This window comes from Podarcis vaucheri (genome assembly GCF_965113315.1).
Source record: "Podarcis vaucheri genome assembly, chromosome: 1".
Lineage (NCBI taxonomy): Eukaryota > Metazoa > Chordata > Lepidosauria > Squamata > Lacertidae > Podarcis > Podarcis vaucheri.
Window position 1 is genome coordinate 77,664,657 of NC_138759.1, and position 20,858 is coordinate 77,685,514.

The following is a 20,858-nucleotide window of genomic DNA, read 5'->3' on the forward strand; positions in this document are numbered from 1 at the left end:
AGGAGGTGGGGGGTTAGGGAATTGCAAAGAAACAAAAAACAAACACAAACAAAAAACAAAAAGACATGCAGTTAGCTGGGAACACAGCATAGTCAACAACAGCAGCAGTGGCGGTAGTGAAAACAACAGTTTTGTCACAAGCTTCATCATATTAACCAACCATGTGTCAGCAAATAAAAAAACCACAGAGCAAAAACTAACATGAAGGAAAAGAAAATAAGAAACTAAAAGGGTGGGCGAGGGAGGGGAAGCAGCAAGAGAGAGAGAGCGAGAGAGAGCGAGAGAGAAAAGGCCGTACCCCTGAGCTGTTCTGACTGTCTCACAGATAGAGAGAGAGAGAAGAACAGGGCTGAAGGGAGGTGGGGAAGGGGAAGAAAGCATCATTCAAGCCACAGGGGAACCTGACATGTAAGCATGTAAGGCTGAGTGTGCCCTCTCTCCCAGCTCAAAACGTCTACCACAATCAAAAACAGCAAGGAAATGCAGATCAAAATAACATGTGTGCAGCAGGTAATGATAGAAACACACAGATTACTACACACATCGACTCTCCTCAGTCAAAGCACCACAAGTTTCAATAACATGGAGAGAGTTTGTGAGTGAGGCTGAGGAGGGGGAAAGCCTCTATCATTTCATCACCATTCCTTTCCTGACCTTCCACCCAGAGGGACCCAGTTTTCTCTGGCAGGCTTTACTATATGAAATCTTAGCAGCTCGTGGAACCATGGGCCAGTTTGGGCTTCAAATTTTAAGAGACCGTGGAACTACGGCCACTTTAGGGTTTAAGTAAAATACCCCAAGGGTCACCAAAGAAGGTTTGCTTTCTAAGTGCCCCTTTTACATCTAAGTCCTCCTGCCATCAGACAGTCTTATAGTTTTAAAAAACAAAAGAAAGAAACATTCCTCAGTTTTTATGACACAGTACCAGAATTCCATTCTGTGGCTGATCATTGTGTTTTATGCAGTAAAACAACCCCCCAAAACACACAATTCATAATCAGCCATAAATGAAGTCAGAAAAGGGGATTATGTTGTTTTGTAAAACAACAACAAAACTTAACTAGCAAGTGTTAGATTCAAGAACAGTCCAAGAAAAAATAGGAATTCAATACACTCAGGGAACAAAACGCAAAAAAAGAATACTGTTAGAATAAAAGTGTTTTTTTTAAAAAAGCAGAACATATTCCTTTCATAGAGCATGGATTAGGAAAAAAGTAACAATTAAATTGTAGTTACTCTTCATTTGTGAATGAGTTCAAGCCCATTAGAAGAATCACAAATATGTAACAATGTATTGCCCTGCAGTTTGGGCAATTAATTTATATAAGAAGTGAAAACTGCATAAAACTGTGATAATGGCATATAACTGTATGTAAGAACAGAAGCTGAATTGACTGAGAACAGCAGAAGTGTAAATGAACTGGTTCCCTGCCTGCATCATGTGTGTGTGTGTGTGTGTGTGTGTGTGCGCGCATGTCTGCGTAACTCTTTGTGTAACAGAGGGTGGGGGAACGTGTGCATGCCTGTAGGTGTAGTGAGGATAGATGCTGTTTGTTTGTTTTTTGTATGGTGGTGAGTGTGCATGTGTGGAATGTATGTCTGTGGTGTGTGCATGTAGAAATATGTACTGGCCACACCCATTATTGGCATGCACCCCTTAGAGAAGTACCTGACTTTCAGCACTACCTTTGAGCCAACATTATTTTAGCCACCTGTGAGTTAAAACATATATTTAGACAAGCTACTGCCTGTTTTTTTTTTTAAAAAAAGAACCAATCAAGCTTTGACTTGCCAAGGACTAACAAAAAAGGGCCTGTTCAAGCAGACTCTCTAATATTGCACAATTTCTTACTTCTTCGGAATGATTCTCTTTCTGCCCTTCAGATCCAAGCGACTTTCAGCTTCCTTACTGGAACATCCTAATCCAACTCTGTATGATTCTTGTTCAGACTAGAGTTCATTGTTTTTCCAGCTTTCTTCTGCTGTGCTATTCAGTCCCAAAGTAGCTCTAGCTGTTATGGTTCAGTGCCTCACCATGGGCTTGCAATAAGCAGCAGATGTTTCCTTCATCGTGTGATAAACTCTCTTAACAGGGTTATATACGTTGGCATCATGTTAGGCCACAATGATACTTTAGGTAGCAACAATGCCAGAAGCACAGGCAGCCCTGCAGAAGGACCCTATCCCAACATTCACAAACAGCAAGCTGTGCTTTATAGCTGCCCCACATCCCTAGCTAACAAAACCACCCTTCAAAATGGGGAAAGAGATATTAGATGTCACTGAGCTCACATGAGAGAGCAGTTATAAACCATGACCCCAAATAATCCCACTTACCCTTGGACTGCTGAGTGGGCTGGTCGACAGGCCAGAGGAAGCTCCACTGATTGAGCGAGACCTGAGTAAACACAACAGGAAGACAAGGCCCTGAGAAACCCCTGTCAAAAGACACACCACCCTGCTGTGCCAGCCACCACCATATTAAACCTCTGCATTAAGTTGTGGCTCACATTTCTAACAAGAAACTGCATATATAGCTGACATTTGTTTTCAAAGGGCAGATGTACATGAAGATGCCCATCCCTTTGTTCATCAGTCTTACATTTTACAATAATATTTTTTTCTGTGTGCATCTGGAAATACCTCCCTTATAAGATCCCCATCCTATCCCCCATGATCTCACTCTGAAGGAGCTTTGATCTCCATTGTAAAGATCAGGTAAAAAGAGAAATGTCTGGCAAGGAAAGAAATAGACTGCACTGCTGCAGCCGTTTTTACCATGGCAGACCAACAAGTATATAAATCACCTATTCTCCTGCTGGTTGAGAACACCATCATTTTGAAATCAGATGGATCTTTCTTAACCTTCCATTTAGGAAATATTTTTTCCCCACTGACTAGCAAGGTATTTCATATGAAATCATTGGCCCATATGTTTACAGGCACAATACTACTTCCAAAGGCCTCAGCCCCTCGCTATCACCATTCATCAAAATGATTATGCATAGATAAGTGGCTCAGAAACAGCATGGAATTCACATGGCCGAATACAGAAGCAAAGGAGCTCCTTGTCAATCCCAGTTATCAATGCTAACACACATTACCAAAGATATTTTCACGTCTCCGGTTACGTCTAATGTCTGAGAGAAACCTACATTGGCTATAAATAATGCACATTCAAATTTTCCTCCTCTTTCATTTCCACATCAGCACCATTGATCCATAGCACAAATCAAAAGCATGTTCAACAGCCCCATATGTGAAAAATGTTAAAGAAATTGCCAGCTTATGTTGGCATTTCTTGAAATCTTTGACTTGACCTTCCTCATCTCTGCTGGAACCATGGTCTTTAAAAAGGATGATACAACAATGGAAGCAAACCCAGTCAACAAGATAATATGCAATATATCACTTGGTCCTAATCTGTATGTCACTATATTGCAACCTTACGGTGGGGAGACTGCTTTCAGTAAATCAAATTAACGAATGTATAGATTTCTCAAAGAGAACATTTTGATTCCGCTCATACAACTAGATCTATGACATGCAAGTTATAAGGTAAGAGATATATAATGGATGTATATAATGTACATCTGTATAGCTCATCAACAGGAAAACCTGGCTCGGAAAGAGCTTTTAAGCTCTCCACCCTGTGTGTGCTTAATGTGTATGATTTAAGCTGCTGGCTGGCAAGCACATAAGACTGAAATTGTGCAAGTTAAATGTGTGCAAGTTGCAAGTTGCCCATACATACATATATAACTAACATCAGATAGCAGGTCTACCATTTCTCATAAATCTGGTGACTGAGAAACAGGGGCACTGGGTCTACCAAGCTGAGTAGTCCTAGCCTCTACCCCGCTGTTGCATCTCAATGGGCAGATTTGCTAGCCATCAAAAGGTACACCTGGGGTCCAGATGACATCTTCTCACCCTTGACTGAAACCTTGTTCTTTCCCTGGCCTTTAATTAACTGCTGAAACTCTCCATTCTTGCCTTTTGTTGCTACAATCAATTTCACAGCTCCCTTGCATCTCCCTAAAAAAGATAACATGCCAGGAGACTAGTTAACTGCACTGAACAGTTGTTACTTGTCACCCCAACGCCCCCTTTCCCCCTGTTATAACAACACTGAGCTAAGCCATGTCCTCTCTGCCAGTCCCTTCCTCCCACCTGCAATACAGGTTTAATATGGATGGACTTTATCTGTACTGGCAGGGTTATTAAAAAATGTGTACAGCCCTGGGTATGCGTGGGTTACATTTTAGGGTATGAAATAAGTCCCTAGTTAGAAAGATGCTACCTTTTGGCGGGGTAGACACACTACTGTCCAGATAAAAGTGAATCAGGAAGTTGCTCCTACAACCAGTAGGTGTGTCATCCTAGCCTTCCTTTTGTCTAATTGGCTAGCTCTGCTGTCCTAAATGAACCATGACTTTATTTGTTAATGAACAACCCTATAAAGCAGGAGCTGGCTTGCTTTGTAAACGGGCAGAATTGGTGCCGACACATTTTGCTTCCTGTCTCAGGTTCTACAACAGCTAGAGAAGGATTTGGTTTTTTAAAAACAAACAAATCCAAAAGCTGATAATCTGAGAGATATGGTTCAGCCCTCTGACACCTATGACGGGAGGCAGCAAATGTCAGCCCACTAGCTGTCTTTTCCTCATTGCCATGGCAGCAGGGATGCCTTCCTGAATTATCATGAGAACAAGGATCACGCACAGCTTAGGGGGCACTTTTAGAAGACTGGCCAAGAATGATCCTCCCTTGGGTTCCAGAGGGAGTGCTGTAGATGTCCCCTCTCTTTGAAACCCTTCTTCTCAAGGCTGCTTATTTGTTGAAAGACCCTGAGGCCTGCATGCCTCACTCCACCAATGTGGGAGATAGTGCGGATCAGCATGAGAAAGAATGAAACAAAGGCACATAGGGCAGAGAGAGATAGAGATACATAGTGAGGGGAGAGTTATATGCTATGCTATTTATCAGCCAGGAAATTGGCTGTAGGCCTTTAGTGAATAAACTACAGTTTTATTAATCTAGTTTTAAAGCTTGCAGCTATAATGAAAATGTTACACTTAAATACGTCAAAGCTTGTTTATAAAGAATAACCTCCAAACTGAACCTAGAAGCATCCTTGTAGCTCAATGCCTTCAAGGAAATGAAAATAAGAAGTGGGGTTTTGTAGGTCTTACACTCCTGTCAGTATCACCTTTGCAGGTTAAGAAAACAGAGCACCCCAGCCACATTATTTAAAATTTCTGAAGGAAGGTTCTTTGGTGCTGTTCTTCACCCGTCAGCCATCAGCAAAGAAACCAGGGGTCAGCTCCTTCTCATGAAACTGGCCCAGAGCACTGAGAATTCAGACTCAAGCAAAGACAGAGATCGTGCACTGGGTAGCAATATGGATTCTCCTTTTGGGGGAGCTCCATAGACATTATCACCAGTATGAGTAACCCGAGTAGTCACACTGGGAGGACAAAAATAAGGAATTGTGACACCTTACTTTGCTGAAAGGGTTTTTTTAATCTATGGATCTGAAAGACAATTATTTAACAGGAAACATCCATTTGCATATAATCTTCACATAATCTCTGGAGGAATTAAGGTGAGTCTTGTCTCTCATTATTCTGGTCTGGTAAATTTCTAACGGTTGGTCATACTTTGAGCAGGTATCTTCTTTTGAGGGTTGAACATATTTTAGACACTCCTCTCCACCCCTAACGAGTGACACAGTGTGTTGTGAACATTTTATTACCATGAGTTTGTAAGAGCAGTATTGCTGAGAAATGCTAGAAGGTCATCAAGGCAATGATGAGGCAATCCTGGCTCCATCTGTAAGCCAAAGAAGGAGCAGCTGCAAGAAGTTTGTCCTTCCCCCTCCCATGCCCCCCTCCCATGAATGAACAGCCTGCTCCCACTGCCAGGAACTCGGGGCTGCAGAATCGAAAAGAGCCACTCTCTGCCCTCTTCCAATAGTCAAGGCAATCCTTGCCTCCCAGGAAGACCGTACAGGCAGGGAAGAGATCAGCCTGACCCCATACATTGGCCAATGAAAGATCAGCTGCTTTCTTCTTTCCTTCCCATCTCTTTTTTCTTTTATATTATGTCTATATGATTGAAATCTGTGGACAGGGACTAGAAGAAGAAGAAGAGAAGAGTTTGGATTTGATATCCCGCCTTTCACTCCCCTTCAGGAGTCTCAAAGCGGCTAACATTCTCCTTTCCCTTCCTCCCCCACAACAAACACTCTGTGAGGTGAGTGGGGCTGAGAGACTTCAGGAAGTGTGACTGGCCCAAGGTCACCCAGCAGCTGCATGTGGAGGAGCGGAGACACGAACCCGGTTTCCCAGATTACGTGACTACCGTTCTTAACCACTACACCACACTGGCTCTCTACACGATCTTTTATTAAATTTCAGGCCCTAAACAACAGCAATAACAATAACAGCAGCAACAACAACTCTGAATGTATGTCTGTTAGAAATTATACCAGAATATCTGAAACATGTTTGATCCTTATCCTGCTTCAAAGTAAAACTATTTTAGAAACTGGAAACATTTTTCACACCTGTAAAGGGAAAGGCTGTAGAAAGACCATGAATCCTGGTATGTAAACAGACATGTGACACGCAACAGTTCCACACGTCTGCTCCTTAAGGTGGAATGGAAATGTCAACACCTCTTCATCAGCCTGCCACATTCCTGTGTCTCACAGTTCCCCTTATGATAGGCAGTTTGTTTTGTTAACTGGGCAACCAAATCTCTTCTGATGTGATTGATTTTTTAAAAAAATGCTTTAAATGATCTAACTGCCCCGAAGTGATTATTTCTCAGGATTCAAAACAAACAAACAAAAACCTGTAAGTTCCTCCCCCCCCCACAAAAATAAAACAAAAATAGCAAACTGGGCAAATATGACCTTCAGGGTTTATTTTGCTTAAGAAAGTGGATGGTTGGGATCTTTCTGCTTCTATAATCTGCTGTTCCCCAGGAAAGCAACACAACATGTCAGAAGCATGAGTACTAATTCAACAGTAATAATAATAATAATAAAAGGACGGATATGAGAGAGAAAGAGAGGTGTGTCTGGTGTCTTTCGCCCCCAGGCAGGGCTCTTGTGCCTTTGACACAGCTTAATAAATAGAAATTCAACAGGAAAAGCATTGCCTATTTTGTATCTCCATGCCAGAAAAAATAGCACCTGACAAATTTATGCTGCTACTTTTTGTTGTTCTTGCATTTGTTAGATGCAGAAAGGCCATGCCACAGCAGATTGCAGAAATTCTACTCAGGAATGTGAGTAGGTTATACTTGTGGATGTAGCATGAAGATAGGGTTTGAGAATTCTACAGAGTCAGGAGGTTCCATTCAGACTGGGGGCCCTTTCATGTACATTTTTAACAGCACCTCTGGGCTCTTTTAAAATTCTGAAAGTTGCCTGCTCAGTTTCATCACAGGGGATCAGTAGTCATGTTCCAAGTTGTGGAAAAATGTAAAATGCTAGTAGTTTTCAGCAGGAGGAGAGAAGGGTGTCAACATTCATGCCTTCTAGTGTTTGTTTAAGTAGAGGCTGGTGAGAGAGTGACTCAGATAAGAGAATGGGACTCTATATATTTCACTACAGGACCCTCTTTAGGGATGTTTCACGTTCTAAAATTTTGCATGTGCACACGCATACATACACACATACGATATTCATGCCAGTGGGGCTTTTGTCATTTGGTACAGCGCTCCTTTTCTTCAGAAGGTGCTTATATATTGGAAGCAGAGTCAGGATGATTAGACAATGCATCCACAGAGACATATTGGTTTTGCTGTCACTTTGACTAAATAGGTGACAGAAAATTCACCGCCATGGAATCCTGAAGCCAACTGAGCAGACCAAACACCTGCTCTGAAACTGCAGCAGCTCCTTCTGACTATCAAGTTTCACATTTCACCTGTATCAGCCATCATTTAAGCACATCCCACACCATGAAGACAATAAGGAGCTGCACAAGAACTGGGGCCAGTTTGTTGATTAAATAATTTTATATCCCTCCCTTCTTCCCAATACGGTGCACAGGGCAGCTTACAACAACCATGTAGGCCATTCTGAGGCTGCAGTACCTTTTACCCAACCACAAAGGATGGCGGCACTTGGAAAAAAACAACCCTGTGTGTAAGTTCAATATAGCCTAATGGAGATGAGAAGGAACTGTTACCATTGTGGTTGGCCTGATGCGGACTTTTCTGCCCAGCTGCTTGTTATGTAAGTGTGAGCCCTGGACATAGCAGCAAGAGATGGAGGCAGTTGGCTCCACTCCCTGCTGGCTCCCCTTGAGTCTCCGTTGATAGAGCACAGAAAGCAGGATGGCCCAGCACTGTGACCATGGCTATAAAGGTCTTGCTTTGCAGTTCAACTGCCAGGGGGCTTTTCTTCATTAGACATTATGCACAAAGCCATCCAAAGTCATATAAATATGAATTCATACCACAGGGAGGCTCCCCCATAAAATTTTGTGGCTTGACAACAGGTTTCGGGGGGACCCGTGGTCCTCCAGATGCTACTGGATTACAAATACCATCTGTCACACCCACCCCCATACACCCACCCACCCACCCCATCCTACACGGCATACGTTACATTTTAGGCTATGCCCTCAGTGTAAGGATGAGGTAGTTTTGTTAGTGGGCCAAGCAAGACATTTAAAAATAAAATAAAATGTAAAAGCAGCCGGGGGGGGGATAACTCTTCCCTCCTGCACTATTATCCTGGTCTACGTTGCCCCCTCCAAAGATGCTATATGTTCTTTGAGGGGGGAATATAGGTTCCAATATAGTATTTGTAAGTGTCCCCCCCACCCCCCGGACGAATAGCAGCTGGAAGGATTTTAGCTGGGAAGATGATAGGAAGAAAAAAGTTTAACTGCTCTTCCCCACCACAGTGACCTTGATTCAGTTCAGCTCCCTTCCCCAAGCTGGTTTTAATATTTACCTTTTCAAAAACAAATGTAAAAGAAAAAAAATTATAGGAAATCTGATCACAGTTGCCAAGATGTCATATTGAGATTTGCCCTCACTATGTACTAGGCCTCTAAGATGCATGTGAAGTCAGAGCAAGCGCTTTCTCCCCCTCACTAACACACACACAAACATTGTTGTATAATTTTTCCCCTCCTGTTCGTTTCCCCCCCTGTAACACAGTTTCATGATAAATAATATTTATACTGTGATCATTAAAAGAAACTTCTCTACCCAGAAGAAAACAACAGGTCCCACAACAGGTATAATCCAAAACTGGAGCTTACCCCAATGCGTCAGCACTTGTCATCCTTGGCAGTGGGGAATAAATAGAGGAGAAGGAGAGAGGAAGAAAGGGACGTGGAAGCAGGTGGAGAAAAGAGTACGAAAAGCAGAGTGAAATACTGTTCGGAGAACTACATGGTCATAATTATTGCCACAGGCATCTGCTGCTGATGGAAGCACCAGTGGGGAATTACGCATGGGAAGGGGGAGGTTTTCATTTCCTAAACAAATATTTCCATATAGCTCAAAATCATAGAAGTAGTTTGCATCTGGGATTATGGGGGCAGACACATCAAGTGTAAACGTGAAAAATAAAACATTGCTTGCCCACCCTCATTAAGCCAGTCTGTGGAGTTAGCAGTCCAGATCTGATTTTCGGTTGTTCTTATTTATGGCAAATAATCAGATTGTGCACAGTGGGCCATACTGAAAAGGATGTGGATCTTCCTCCATTTTGCTCAGGTAACATTCTCCTGCCCAGTGATGTCCAGCTAGGAATCTCCTTTTCCACTGTGTATATCTATACTTTATATGTAGTGTTAAATGCACTGATAATTAAGACCAATATTTCTGAGTGGGTATGAGGCTCGGGTGAACAAAGCTACAAGTGAAGGATGTAACTCACTGGGAGTTTCTACTGGTCTGCTGAAATGTATAAAAACATATATGTATTGCCTTTCATGGCTGCCATTCATCTGAGTGAGACTCATGTAGAAATCCTGAGCAGGTTGTGTTCAAAGTTGCAACTCTACTTTAATTCTGGCTGAAAGGACCTTCAACTTTTTCCAAAATAGATAAAAATCTATTTTTATTAAATTAAAATTAAAACCAGGGGTTCTCTGCCTAAAAACAGTGGGAAATAATTGCACAATATAAAATAAATGCAGCCTTAAGCACAAGCTACAGTGGTGCCTCGCAAGACGAAAAGAATTCGTTCCATGAGTCTTTTCGTCTTGCGATGCTTTTCGTCTTGCGAAGCACGGTCCGTCGCAACTGCGCCTCTTCAAGCGGCTTTAAAAAAGAAGCGCAAGACGTTTTCGTCTTGTGAAGCAAGCCCATAGGGAAATTCGTCCAGCGAAGCAACGCAAAAACGGAAAACCCTTTCGTCTAGTGAGTTTTTCGTCTTGCGAGGCATTCGTCTTGCGGGGCACCACTGTATTAAAGAGATGTTAACTGTTTCTCTGTCCTACTACAAATTATAACACTGCTAAGTTACATTTCTACCCTGGTTTTCATTTTAATGTTGCTCAAGTCACATCACACTTGTGATGGGCAAGCAGAAATCTGTAGATGTATTGTGGAATAAACTTGCATGATTATTATTCATTCCCCCCCCCCAATATCCCAATTTTGTCTCCCTCTTCCCAACTTCTGTAGGGATGATTTTAAAAAGCTTTCATTTAAGTCTTAATCTTAATCTTAAACTTTTAAACCAGGTACTGTGCATCGTTGGTTGGTTACTTGCCTCACCAACCAAGTCATCTAACTTTCTCTAGGAGGCTGTCATAGAAACAAAAGAGCCTGTTGGTTAAGCCAATCTCAAACAACATGCTAATTTCCTATGGGAAACTTTAAAGGACTTGAGTGCAAAACACTAGATACACCAAAGAATGGCCTTTCCTCATGTTTCTGAAGTACTGTATATTTCACAAGTTTGCTCAGCATTGAGACTGTGCAACATGGAAGCTGTAAAGAAATACTATGTCTTAGGCAACAATTAAGTAATGTCCCTTCCAACTCCACAGTTCTACCTAATTGTATGATAACATGTTGATTGCCACAGGATATTCAAACTACTTCCTCTTTCTGCTTTAGGAGACTCATCTCCACAGCCGGCCTCTTCTGTTCTGGCAGTGGAAATTTACTGCCCTATCCTAACATGCACTATTGGGCCATAAGCTAGAAACAGCAGCTTAGAAGACACAGAGAAGGTGAAATTGCTCTCCCTCAAGCTGATCCCGTCTTCTGCTTCTGAAATAGAGTCTGATAAAGCATCCAGTGAACTGTCTTGTCTTATTTTATGGGATCAGCCTCAGTTTTTTTGAGGCCTGGGGATGTGGACAAGATGCTTGCCTATTTACTTACTATTTACTCTCTTGACCCTTGCTCATCATGCCTGATCAAAGCTAGTCATGCAGAGTTAACCAGGTGGATCCAGGGATTGGTAAATGCATCACTTTGTGAAACTGCATTTCACCGTGTGACCACTTCTGAAAAACCTGTACTGGGATCCAGAGGTTTATTCCAACTACCACCTGTTTACTAATACTCCTTTTGGGGGCAGTGTGCTTGAGAAGGTGGTGGTTGCTCACCTACAGGTGCACTCTTGGAGGAAACTGATTATCTGCACCTATTTCAATCTGAATTCAGACGTGGTTTTAAGACAGAATTGGCCCTGATCACTCTGATGGATGACTTCCAGCAGAGAAACAGAGGGAGTGCAACCCAGTTTATCTTGTTGGATCTCTCAGTAGCTTTTGATACTGCTGACCACAGTATTCTCCTGGATCATCTCCATGGGCTGGTAGGAGGAAGCACTTTATTATGGTGGACACTACCTGCAGAAATAGTTCCAGTGAGTAGCATTGGAGGACTGTGCCTTGGTTTAAATGTTTAATTATGTTTTTGTATGTGCTGGAAGCCTCCAAAGTAATCTGATGGATAATACTAATAATACTAATAATACTAATAATACTAATAATATAACCCCCCCTCTCCAATTCCTATGGGCTGTTCTGGTGGTTCTCCCTCCCTCCAACAATTTGGGGAGAGTGCAGGGGAAATCACTTCTGCACAAGCAGAAGTCCTTGTGCAGAGCTTCCACCGACAGAGTTCCTTAGATGAATCCCATCCAATTTCCCCAATACTATTTAACAACTATGGTATATGCAGCCACTGGGAGCAGCCATTAGGAGATTTGAAGCAAATGGTCACCAATATGCAGATGACACAGAGCTCTGTTTCACTGTAACACCTGGGTCAGGCAAGGATGTGAATTTCCTGAACCAGTGTCTGGCCACAGTAATGGAATAAACTGAGAATGACTCCTGGGAAGACAGAAACCCTATACAGTAGATAGGTCTTTCTCATGGTCAAGAAATTAGACGTCTGCTTGTTCTGGATGTGTTTGCATTTCCTCCACCGGAGTAGGTACATAGTATCCTAGATCAATCTTTGTCAATAGAGACCAAAGTGACTAATGCGGCACATAGTGTTCACTACTAACTTTGGTTGGTGTGACAGATATACCCATTCCTTGGCAGCGATAGTGGTCCATTGTGTAACATGCTGTTTGGGGTGCTGCTCTTAAACTTGGTTTGGAAGCTGCAGCTTGCGCAGAATATTGTGGCTGGAGTACTGAGTGTCTAGGTATGTACACCAGTGCTTGAAGATCTGCACCAGGTGGCTATCTACTATCGAGCCAAATTCAAAGTTTTATTATTAACATGTAAAGCCCTAAACAACTTGGGACCAGTATACCTAGATGACCACCTCCCCTGTTATAGGCCAAATCATCCTTTACAATAACCAGGCCCTGTTCACTGTAGGATGGCCAGTGGATTGCCAGCTGGAAACCATTTGGAAACAGGCCTCTTCAGTTATAGCACTAACCCTCTGTCCCCCACAAGAGAGATAGAAGAAGCTCAATCTCAGTTGTCTACTCAGGCGTATTTGGATGCTTGAGAGCGTTATCCTGTTCAGATTTGCTGTTTAAATGATTGTCTTATTAACAATGCATTCATTGCAATTTGCTGTATTTTGATGTCCTAATTTTTGTAAACCACTTAGGGATTTTGCCAAAAATGTAAAATAAATAAAACACTCAACTCTCCTCCATTTCATAAATGATATTGCCATTTGGATAGATGTCCTTTCAATCAGATTTGAGGTGTTACTAGAAGGTCCATCAGACACATATTTCTAACTTATTTACACCCATACACATTATTCTTTGTGTATCCCTTATAGTCCTTGTATACATTCCATCTTTGTGAAGTTCTGGTGAATATTACTGATGTAGAGAAGGAATATATTAAACTAATAAACCCACATTTTCATATATAAAAGGCCACATTTTCTTGCCAGATTTAGCAGTGTAGATATTTTTACAATTGATGTTCCCAAGTACATTATCTGGTTATCTGGATGTGCATGTAAATCAATGTGCAAGTGACTGCACATAACACATACACAAATGCTGAGAAAGTAAGCAGAATTTGTGTGTGTGTTTTTATATCAATGTGGACACATAAATGCTATTAATCTTTAGTTTTCCCAGAAAAGGAAAGGCACTTAGGATTTTAACGATGAGTATGGACATCACATTGACAATGGGGAAAGAAAGTAGGGAAATGAGGTTATTTAAACAAAAATAATAATCCCAGAACACAATAAACCCAGCAGCGCAGACATGTGCATTTCCTACAGTACTGAAGCATGTGAACTACGGAGCTGCAGCAACCCAGATGTAGAAGAAGCACTGAGGGACAGGGCAACAGATGAGAGACACAGAAAGCTAGAAAGACTAGAAAAGAGAGAAAGAGATTGAGAGAGAGAGAGAAAATGGAGGGAGAGAGGGAGGGAAAGAAACAGTGGCCTCAGCTACCAAGACAACTGTGTGCATCTAGAGGGGCAGGATCCTTAAAGATGCAGTATTCCTTTTAAAATAAACCAAGAGTGAGAGAAATATTAAGACATTGACCAGGCACCATTTCAAATGTGTGATTTGTTATCCCAACAAGGAAATATTTTGATGGGGTTTTCTTTGTTGCACTTCTTTTCTGCTCCTGCACTTGGACCTATATTTTCTCATCTTCCCATAACCTTTTCCTCAGTATACATAAAAAAGACCTAACCCATAAAATTTTAGAAATCCCCCTTTCCCCTTTGTGGATCACACATGCCCCTCCCCTCCATTTTCTTCATCCTTTCGTAGATCAGAAAACTGCCACTTTGGGTCAGTGTTAAGATTGTGCTGTTTGTAACTGATTTCTGCAATGGCTTTCAAATCATAATTATTTCTATAGATGGGAGTACAATGGCCATATATTCGTCTCATACAAAAGGTTATGGAGCATGGCTGATCTTTTCTGTGGATTTGTATTTGCTAAACTATTCTTGTTGTTGTTTAGTCGTTTAGTCTTACAAATGGTTTATCTTCAAATTGTGATGCTGCATGTCCTACTTCAACAAACTTTTCTAAGAAATAGTTGAGACTTGTGGTGAGTTGTGATCTGTTTATGAATCGAGCCATTCCCAAAAATTGTTCAGCTCATGCATACCCACTGTAAAAGTCCATTTGTATTGACTTCAAGATGTGAAATGGAGCCTACTTTTGTCAGTTCTTCCAGGAAGGACCAGAACTGGAAATGTTACTCCTGTCACTAATAAAATATTGATGCATTTATAGAGGTCTCCACCTCCTAAGCATTCCATGTGCTTCACAAACACTGTCTCAACAATGCTCAACATATAAAATAGGCCAGCATTACATTTCCCCTGTTACAGAACCAGTTCAAAACTAAGAGAGGCTGCTGTAGCAAAGTGAGACTTGTCTGTTTTTCAAAATAAAAGAAAAAAACATTGGTGCAGGGACCCATTCTGGGGAAATGGTAAGTTGGCTGAGACTTGTGTAACTACAGGAGAAAAAAGGTTAAGGTGGGTTGAATGATGGTGGGAAGATCTAGTAAACCCTTTTTTTTTCTTAAGGGAAATGCATCAAAAGCCACTGTAGTGATAAGGAAGGGGGAAATGGCCAAGGCTGGGCTATCGCCCTGATCTGTCTGGCAAGAACTTTGACAGGGATAACAAGATGTGGTTAGGTTTTCAGAACCCCATCCCACAACCGTCACTCCAGGCTGAGATTTGTATCAAGGCTCTGGCTCCTGCAACAGAGCTTGGGGACTCCCTGACGAGCACTGCACAAGACAGCAGCTCATTATTTTTCCCCAGCTTGTGAACTTTTTATGAGTTCCTGGCAGCTTGGCTGCAATGCTCTCTTCCTGCAGGCCCTCATAAAAATGAGTGCCTTGTATGCTGCGCCAGAATCAGACCATCCATCTGCTGACAGGCAGAGTTCCCTCTATCTGCAGCTTCTAAATGAGAAACCTGCAGGTCCTTTAAAAAGTTTATTTAGTGGACTTTCTTGGCCTACAAAAGCAGTTTCTAGGCTTAATTTGAGCCAAGGTTCGCAAAAGCTCAGTCCAAGAGCCCATTTTCAATATTATGAATACCAGCTCAAGTGCAGTGCAGTGGCTAAACGACTGAGGGCTCATCCATAATTCCACTTGCCCCATGCTTAGAAAGCACAGGTCCAAGCAGTCCCGTCCCCCCCGCTCTGCTTCTTTCCCAGGAAAAACCCGATCTTTAGCTCTAAATCAGAACAAACAACAATCTGCGGAAAGCCCAATAGCTGCTTGCTCTTATTCAGCGCTAAAGAATGGTTTTCCCCAGGGGAAAAGCAGAGGGACAACAGTGGATAAACAAAAGTGTGGATAACACTAGGAAGCAACCAGTTCAAATCTTGCCCCTGCAATGTGCTCACTAGTCAGATCAGAGCCAGTGGGGGTGGGGTGGGTAGAGTGTTGGACTAGAACCTGGAAGCCCTGGGTTCAAATTTTCACTAAACTGGGAAGCCAGTCTCTCAGTCTAATTTACCTCATAGGGGATTATGAGGATTAAATAGGGAAGAACCACATATGAGGAAAGGTGGGATATAATTGTATATATAAATAATAACTCTCTTCTGCTCTTAGCTCCCAAACTACAAAAATGGATATAGTGAGTTACCTAATAGAGCAACTGTAATGATTAAAATACAATGTATATGGAGCAGTTTGAATACTCAAGTGTTATTCATAATGCAGTGACTAGGACTTCTTTCCCCCAGTTTGCAGGTTGAGTGTAGACCAATGTGCCTTTGAGTACATGCAGAATATTTTTCTTTGCCCATGTGTAACTACAGTGAGACTCCAAATGCTTAAGTATATGTCATGCATCCTTACAGATTATATGAGTGTAGTTGCAAAAGGTTTCTAGGTGATAAACTAGGGCTACAATCCACAACTAGAAAACTCTCATCTATCTCAGTGGGATTTGGACACTACCTGCTGTCTATGTTCAAAAGGAAAGGACTTAAATGGTTCAAAACCTAGTTAATGTTCTAGAGCAATGAATAATTCTCCAGATGATTAGAAAAGAGTAGATTCCATTTTTCAAGTGAATGAACTTGGGTGCTGCCTTTGTCACTGTTAACAAGACAGGAAATATCACACAGTGTTATTACTTTTATGCCTCATTTTTATCACTGTTAAAGGTTTTAAAAATGAAACAACTCAAAAGTAGCAACAATGCCTTCAACAGCTGCACCAAAACAACACCAACACAGAGTTTTGGCTGGTGCATTTTGTCATGCAGAGATGAGAAAAGCTGCACCTTTGGATACTCCGTCTGCACAATTATTAAGCCCACTTTCCCATTAACAGTCTTGCTCCTGTCTCTTATGGCAGAGCGCAGCACCTTTTGGCAGCTGAACTGTCATGGCTGAGGAGGGCAAGGAAAGTCAGCCTAATAATAATAATAATAATAATAATAATAATAATAATATGAGAGTAGCTAACATATTTTATGTAGTTTGCTTAAGGATTGGGGGCCCTTCTACTGCTGGTTAAATGGTTTACCAATACTAATTTTGGCTTCCCCAGGAGTACCAGTGCCTTCCTCCATTTGCCAGCACAGAGGCAAGAAAGGTATATGGAGGAAGAGGTGGCTTCATCCCAGGGACTTTGGGAGATGGAGGAACCCTGGCTTGTCACCACCTGCTCCTTCCTCACTGTAGCTCTCCTGTAAATTAGTTACTGACTCATGGTCACAGAACACACTAGTGCAACCCCAACCCAGTGCCCTCCAGATATTATTGGACTACAACTCCCATCATCCCTTGTCAGCACGGTCAGTAGTCAGGGATAGTCCAGCATCTGGAAGGTGCCAGGCTGGGGGAGGCTGGAATAGTGTGCTGATGTGGAAGAAAACTAGCTATTGGTCCACCCAAAACTGGGTCTCTTTCTCTCAAGTGCAAGCAAATTTTCCCCCAGTGGAGAAGGTAAGTACTGCATCTTTAAGGAATAGCAGTGAGGTAAAGGAGAGGAACAGATTGTTGGTGTTTATACCTTTCTTCTTTGTTGAATTTGGGATTGGCGTCACAGATATCCAGGCTTTTACTGAACATTGTTTTACTATGGCAGGAACAAAGTGAGAAAACAGAGTTACTAATGTGGACATTCATATGAGATTTGCCTGACGCAGTCCCTGAGACCCACCCACCCAAAGTTACCCCACCCATTTTGAAGAAATGCTTTGGAACAGGGATCAGAACTGTGTTCTTTTACCAATTGGGTGTCTTGCCCTGGAAAGGTACCAAATTTATGGGTGTACTCAACTTAGACTTGGCTTATACTACACCAATGAAGCAAGTGGGGAGATTTTGATACTGAATTTGATGATGCAGGCTCAAACCGCAACTCTCAAGTTGGTCATGGTGGCATGAGGCAAGATTCATTTTATACAAACCATGTCTCTAAAACTTCTTGCACATGCCTTCCCCAAACCCAAGTTAGCCGATGAGGAAATGCTGACCCAAAGTAGAATCATATTCCTCACAGAGATTTGTGAGACATGTCAGAATTCAGCTGAGGCCATCAGTATTAAACATGGTCTGAAGAATGCAGATTCAGTTAAGTGGTTCAAAATGGCCTCTGCTATACATACCTTGTTCCCACAAGTCCCCCCTCCCCCTCCCCCCATGGCCTCAGCTGCAAACAAAGGCCTAAAAGACAGGTCTAGCCTATGGACAGTTGATCTGGAGTATACCAGACCCAAATGAAAGTTGTCATTCCAGATAATCAGTGTAAAGTACCCACAAGAAAAAGGACACCAGTTTGTTGATGGAACCAACTCTCTCAGCTCCCCTTCCAGTTCTTAATCTGCTCCCTGTACTTCATTCTGTTTGCTTTAAGAGAAACCTAAAAGCCTATGGCACCCATCTTTGGAGAGAGAGAAAAAGAACCCATTGCAGGAAAATGCACCATGAACGTGGCAGCTGCTATGGCATTGGTGTATCTTGGGGGAGATGAAAGGCTGAGTTTAAATATGATGAAGAACGATGTACTAAAGTCCCCAGAATAGAAAGAATAAAAGGAAATGATGTTTACAGTAACCAAGACAGCAAATGGAGGAAGCAGGATTTTCAGTAGAGAAGTATTGAAAACCAAGTAGGTTTTGGGATATTCAACATTGCATTTTATCTTTTCCCTCAGTAATAGTGAACAGGGAGGGAAGAGGCAAGGAATATATAAAGAGTCAGATACACTGGAAAAAAAATGTAAAGCACTGAAGAAGCTAAGTAACACTTTTTCCTCACAGTACATTAGGGTTGGCAACTAGCAGGATTACAATAGGCCAGTCAAACCAGCACAACAGATACCTGTGCACTTTTGAGTCTCAGGCAGCCAGGAAGACAATGCATGGCAACAAAACATTCCAAGCACAGACAGACAGAAAGCAACTGAAGGTAGAGTTATGCTGGTACGTAGCTCCCTCATCCCACCTGTCAGGGGATGATTAGCTGCTTGTGCTTAAAATAGTGCCCCTTCAGAGTTTGTGCGACCCCACAAACCTCTGTGTGTGACAGAGCTCCTCAGACATGTCTGCTCTAGTCACTTGTAGAGTCCGACAGTGGCTGTCTGCGGAAGCGCTTCCAGCAAAGAAGTTCCTTAACGGAAACGCGTCTCCTGGACTCACGACGTGACAGCTTCCGGCGAAGCATAGGTCTCCCTGCAGTTGCTTCTGACACCTCCCCGCTATTTTCGCTCGAAGTGTCTCTCACCCCTTTCTCTCCCCTTCTGCTTCCTGCCTGGGCTGCTGCGTCTCTCTCAGCATTACTGAGATCCTCCTCCAGAGACCCCGCGCTCCCCCTACTGGTCCCTGCTTTGGCTGTTGACTCTCTCCCAGTCTCTGGGAGCCCTACCACTTCCCTTTCCTCCGATGTCAGTTCCCTGACATCCACCTCCCCTCCAGGGCCCCCCTCTCCCCCGCCCCTACTCTCTCCTCTGGGCGGTGAGGAGCTGAAACCCCTAAAAGAATCCTCTTCATCTTCCGACGTCTCGAACATTTCCCTCCATCGGTCTTCGTTCCGACTCGCTGAATCCTCCTCCACCTCGGAATCAGCGAACCCCTCCAACTCTTCTTCTTCGTCGGTGGTGGTGAAGTATTCCCTCCGGAACCTCGCCACTGGCTGGGGTTTCCGAGGGAATCTCTGATGAAAAGTTTCAATCAAAACCTCGTCATCTACATCCTCTGCCCTGACCCAGGTGTTTTCCGACTCCGGCTCCCCTTCCCACATTACCAAATACTCTACTTGCTCTCCCCTCCACCTGGAATCGAGAATCTCCGCTACATGGTAGCTGTGTTCTTTTTCCTCCATAGCTGGTCCCCTATTGACCCTCCCCTCTCTGTCCCCTATATACGGTGACAGCAATGATCTGTGGAACACTGGGTGCAACTTCATGTGGTTAGGTAACCGGAGTCTGAAAGCCACTGGGTTGACCTGTTGCGTGACTTCAAATGGTCCCAGCCTTTTGGGTCTTAACTTCTTACAACCTCCTTTAAATGGTAACCCTTGGGTGGACAACCACACCTGGTCCCCCACCCTAATGCTTTCTCCTTCCCTTCTGGTTTTGTCTGCCTGCCTCTTATATTCCTCCTTCGCCCTGTTTAAATTAAGTTGGAGCTGGCGATGGATCGCTTCCATTTCTTCAACGAACTGTTCTGCGGCTGGAACGCTCCAGTTCTCCCCCTCCCCCCCTGGGAAGGCTCGGGGATGACACCCGTGATTGGCCAAAAAAGGGCTCATTCCCGTGGACACGTTCTCCGCATTGTTATAGGCAAATTCTGCCAACGCCAGCTTCTCCACCCAATCATTCTCTCTGTCATTCACATAACACCTCAAATATTGCTGGAGGACACCATTAGCTCTTTCCGCCTGCCCGTTGGTTTCTGGATGGCGGGCAGTGGAAAAATTCACCTCTACATGCAATAAGCTCATGAGCTTCCTCCAGAACCTGGAAGTAAATTGTTTCCCTCGGTCCGAAACCACCCTCAAGGGGGCACCATGCAATCTAAACACATTTTCCACAAACAATTTAGCGGTTTCTTCTGCTGTGACCGCATGTGAGCAGGCTATAAAGTGGGCCATCTTGGTTAACAGGTCTACCACAACCATAATGGCTGTCTTCCCTTTGGACCTGGGCAGATCAGTCATAAAATCTATTGCCACTGCCTCCCATGGTCTTTCCGGCGTGGGTAGTGGTTCTAATAAACCTGCCGGTGCCCGCCTCTCCCCCTTGGCTCGTTGACATCGGTCACACCCTCTCACATACTCCCGCACATCTTCCCTGACCTTGGGCCACCAGAATTCCCTGGTAACCAGCCACATGGTTTTGTGTTGCCCAAAATGCCCTGCTGTGGGGCTATCGTGCAGTTGCTTGAGTACCTTTTCCCTCAATTCTCCT

At 43.1% G+C, this 20,858-nt stretch overlaps 1 protein-coding gene across 15 annotated transcripts in view; it reads right to left on the minus strand.

The window, feature by feature from the left end:
* BRSK2 (BR serine/threonine kinase 2) overlaps positions 1–20,858 on the minus strand; it is a 400,801-nt gene that overhangs the window by 42,329 nt on the left and 337,614 nt on the right. For 11 of the 15 annotated variants that reach the window (XM_082193170.1, XM_082193163.1, XM_082193173.1 and 8 more), the window contains exons 13-15: positions 17,460–17,525; positions 9,294–9,317; positions 2,338–2,398 (exon numbers count right to left, since the gene is read on the minus strand). In XM_082193170.1, coding sequence (XP_082049296.1) covers positions 2,338–2,398; positions 9,294–9,317; positions 17,460–17,525 — 151 coding nt within the window. The remainder of the gene's footprint in view (positions 1–2,337; positions 2,399–9,293; positions 9,318–17,459; positions 17,526–20,858) is intronic. The other 4 variants (XM_082193174.1, XM_082193167.1, XM_082193168.1 and 1 more) reach the window with 2 other exon arrangements.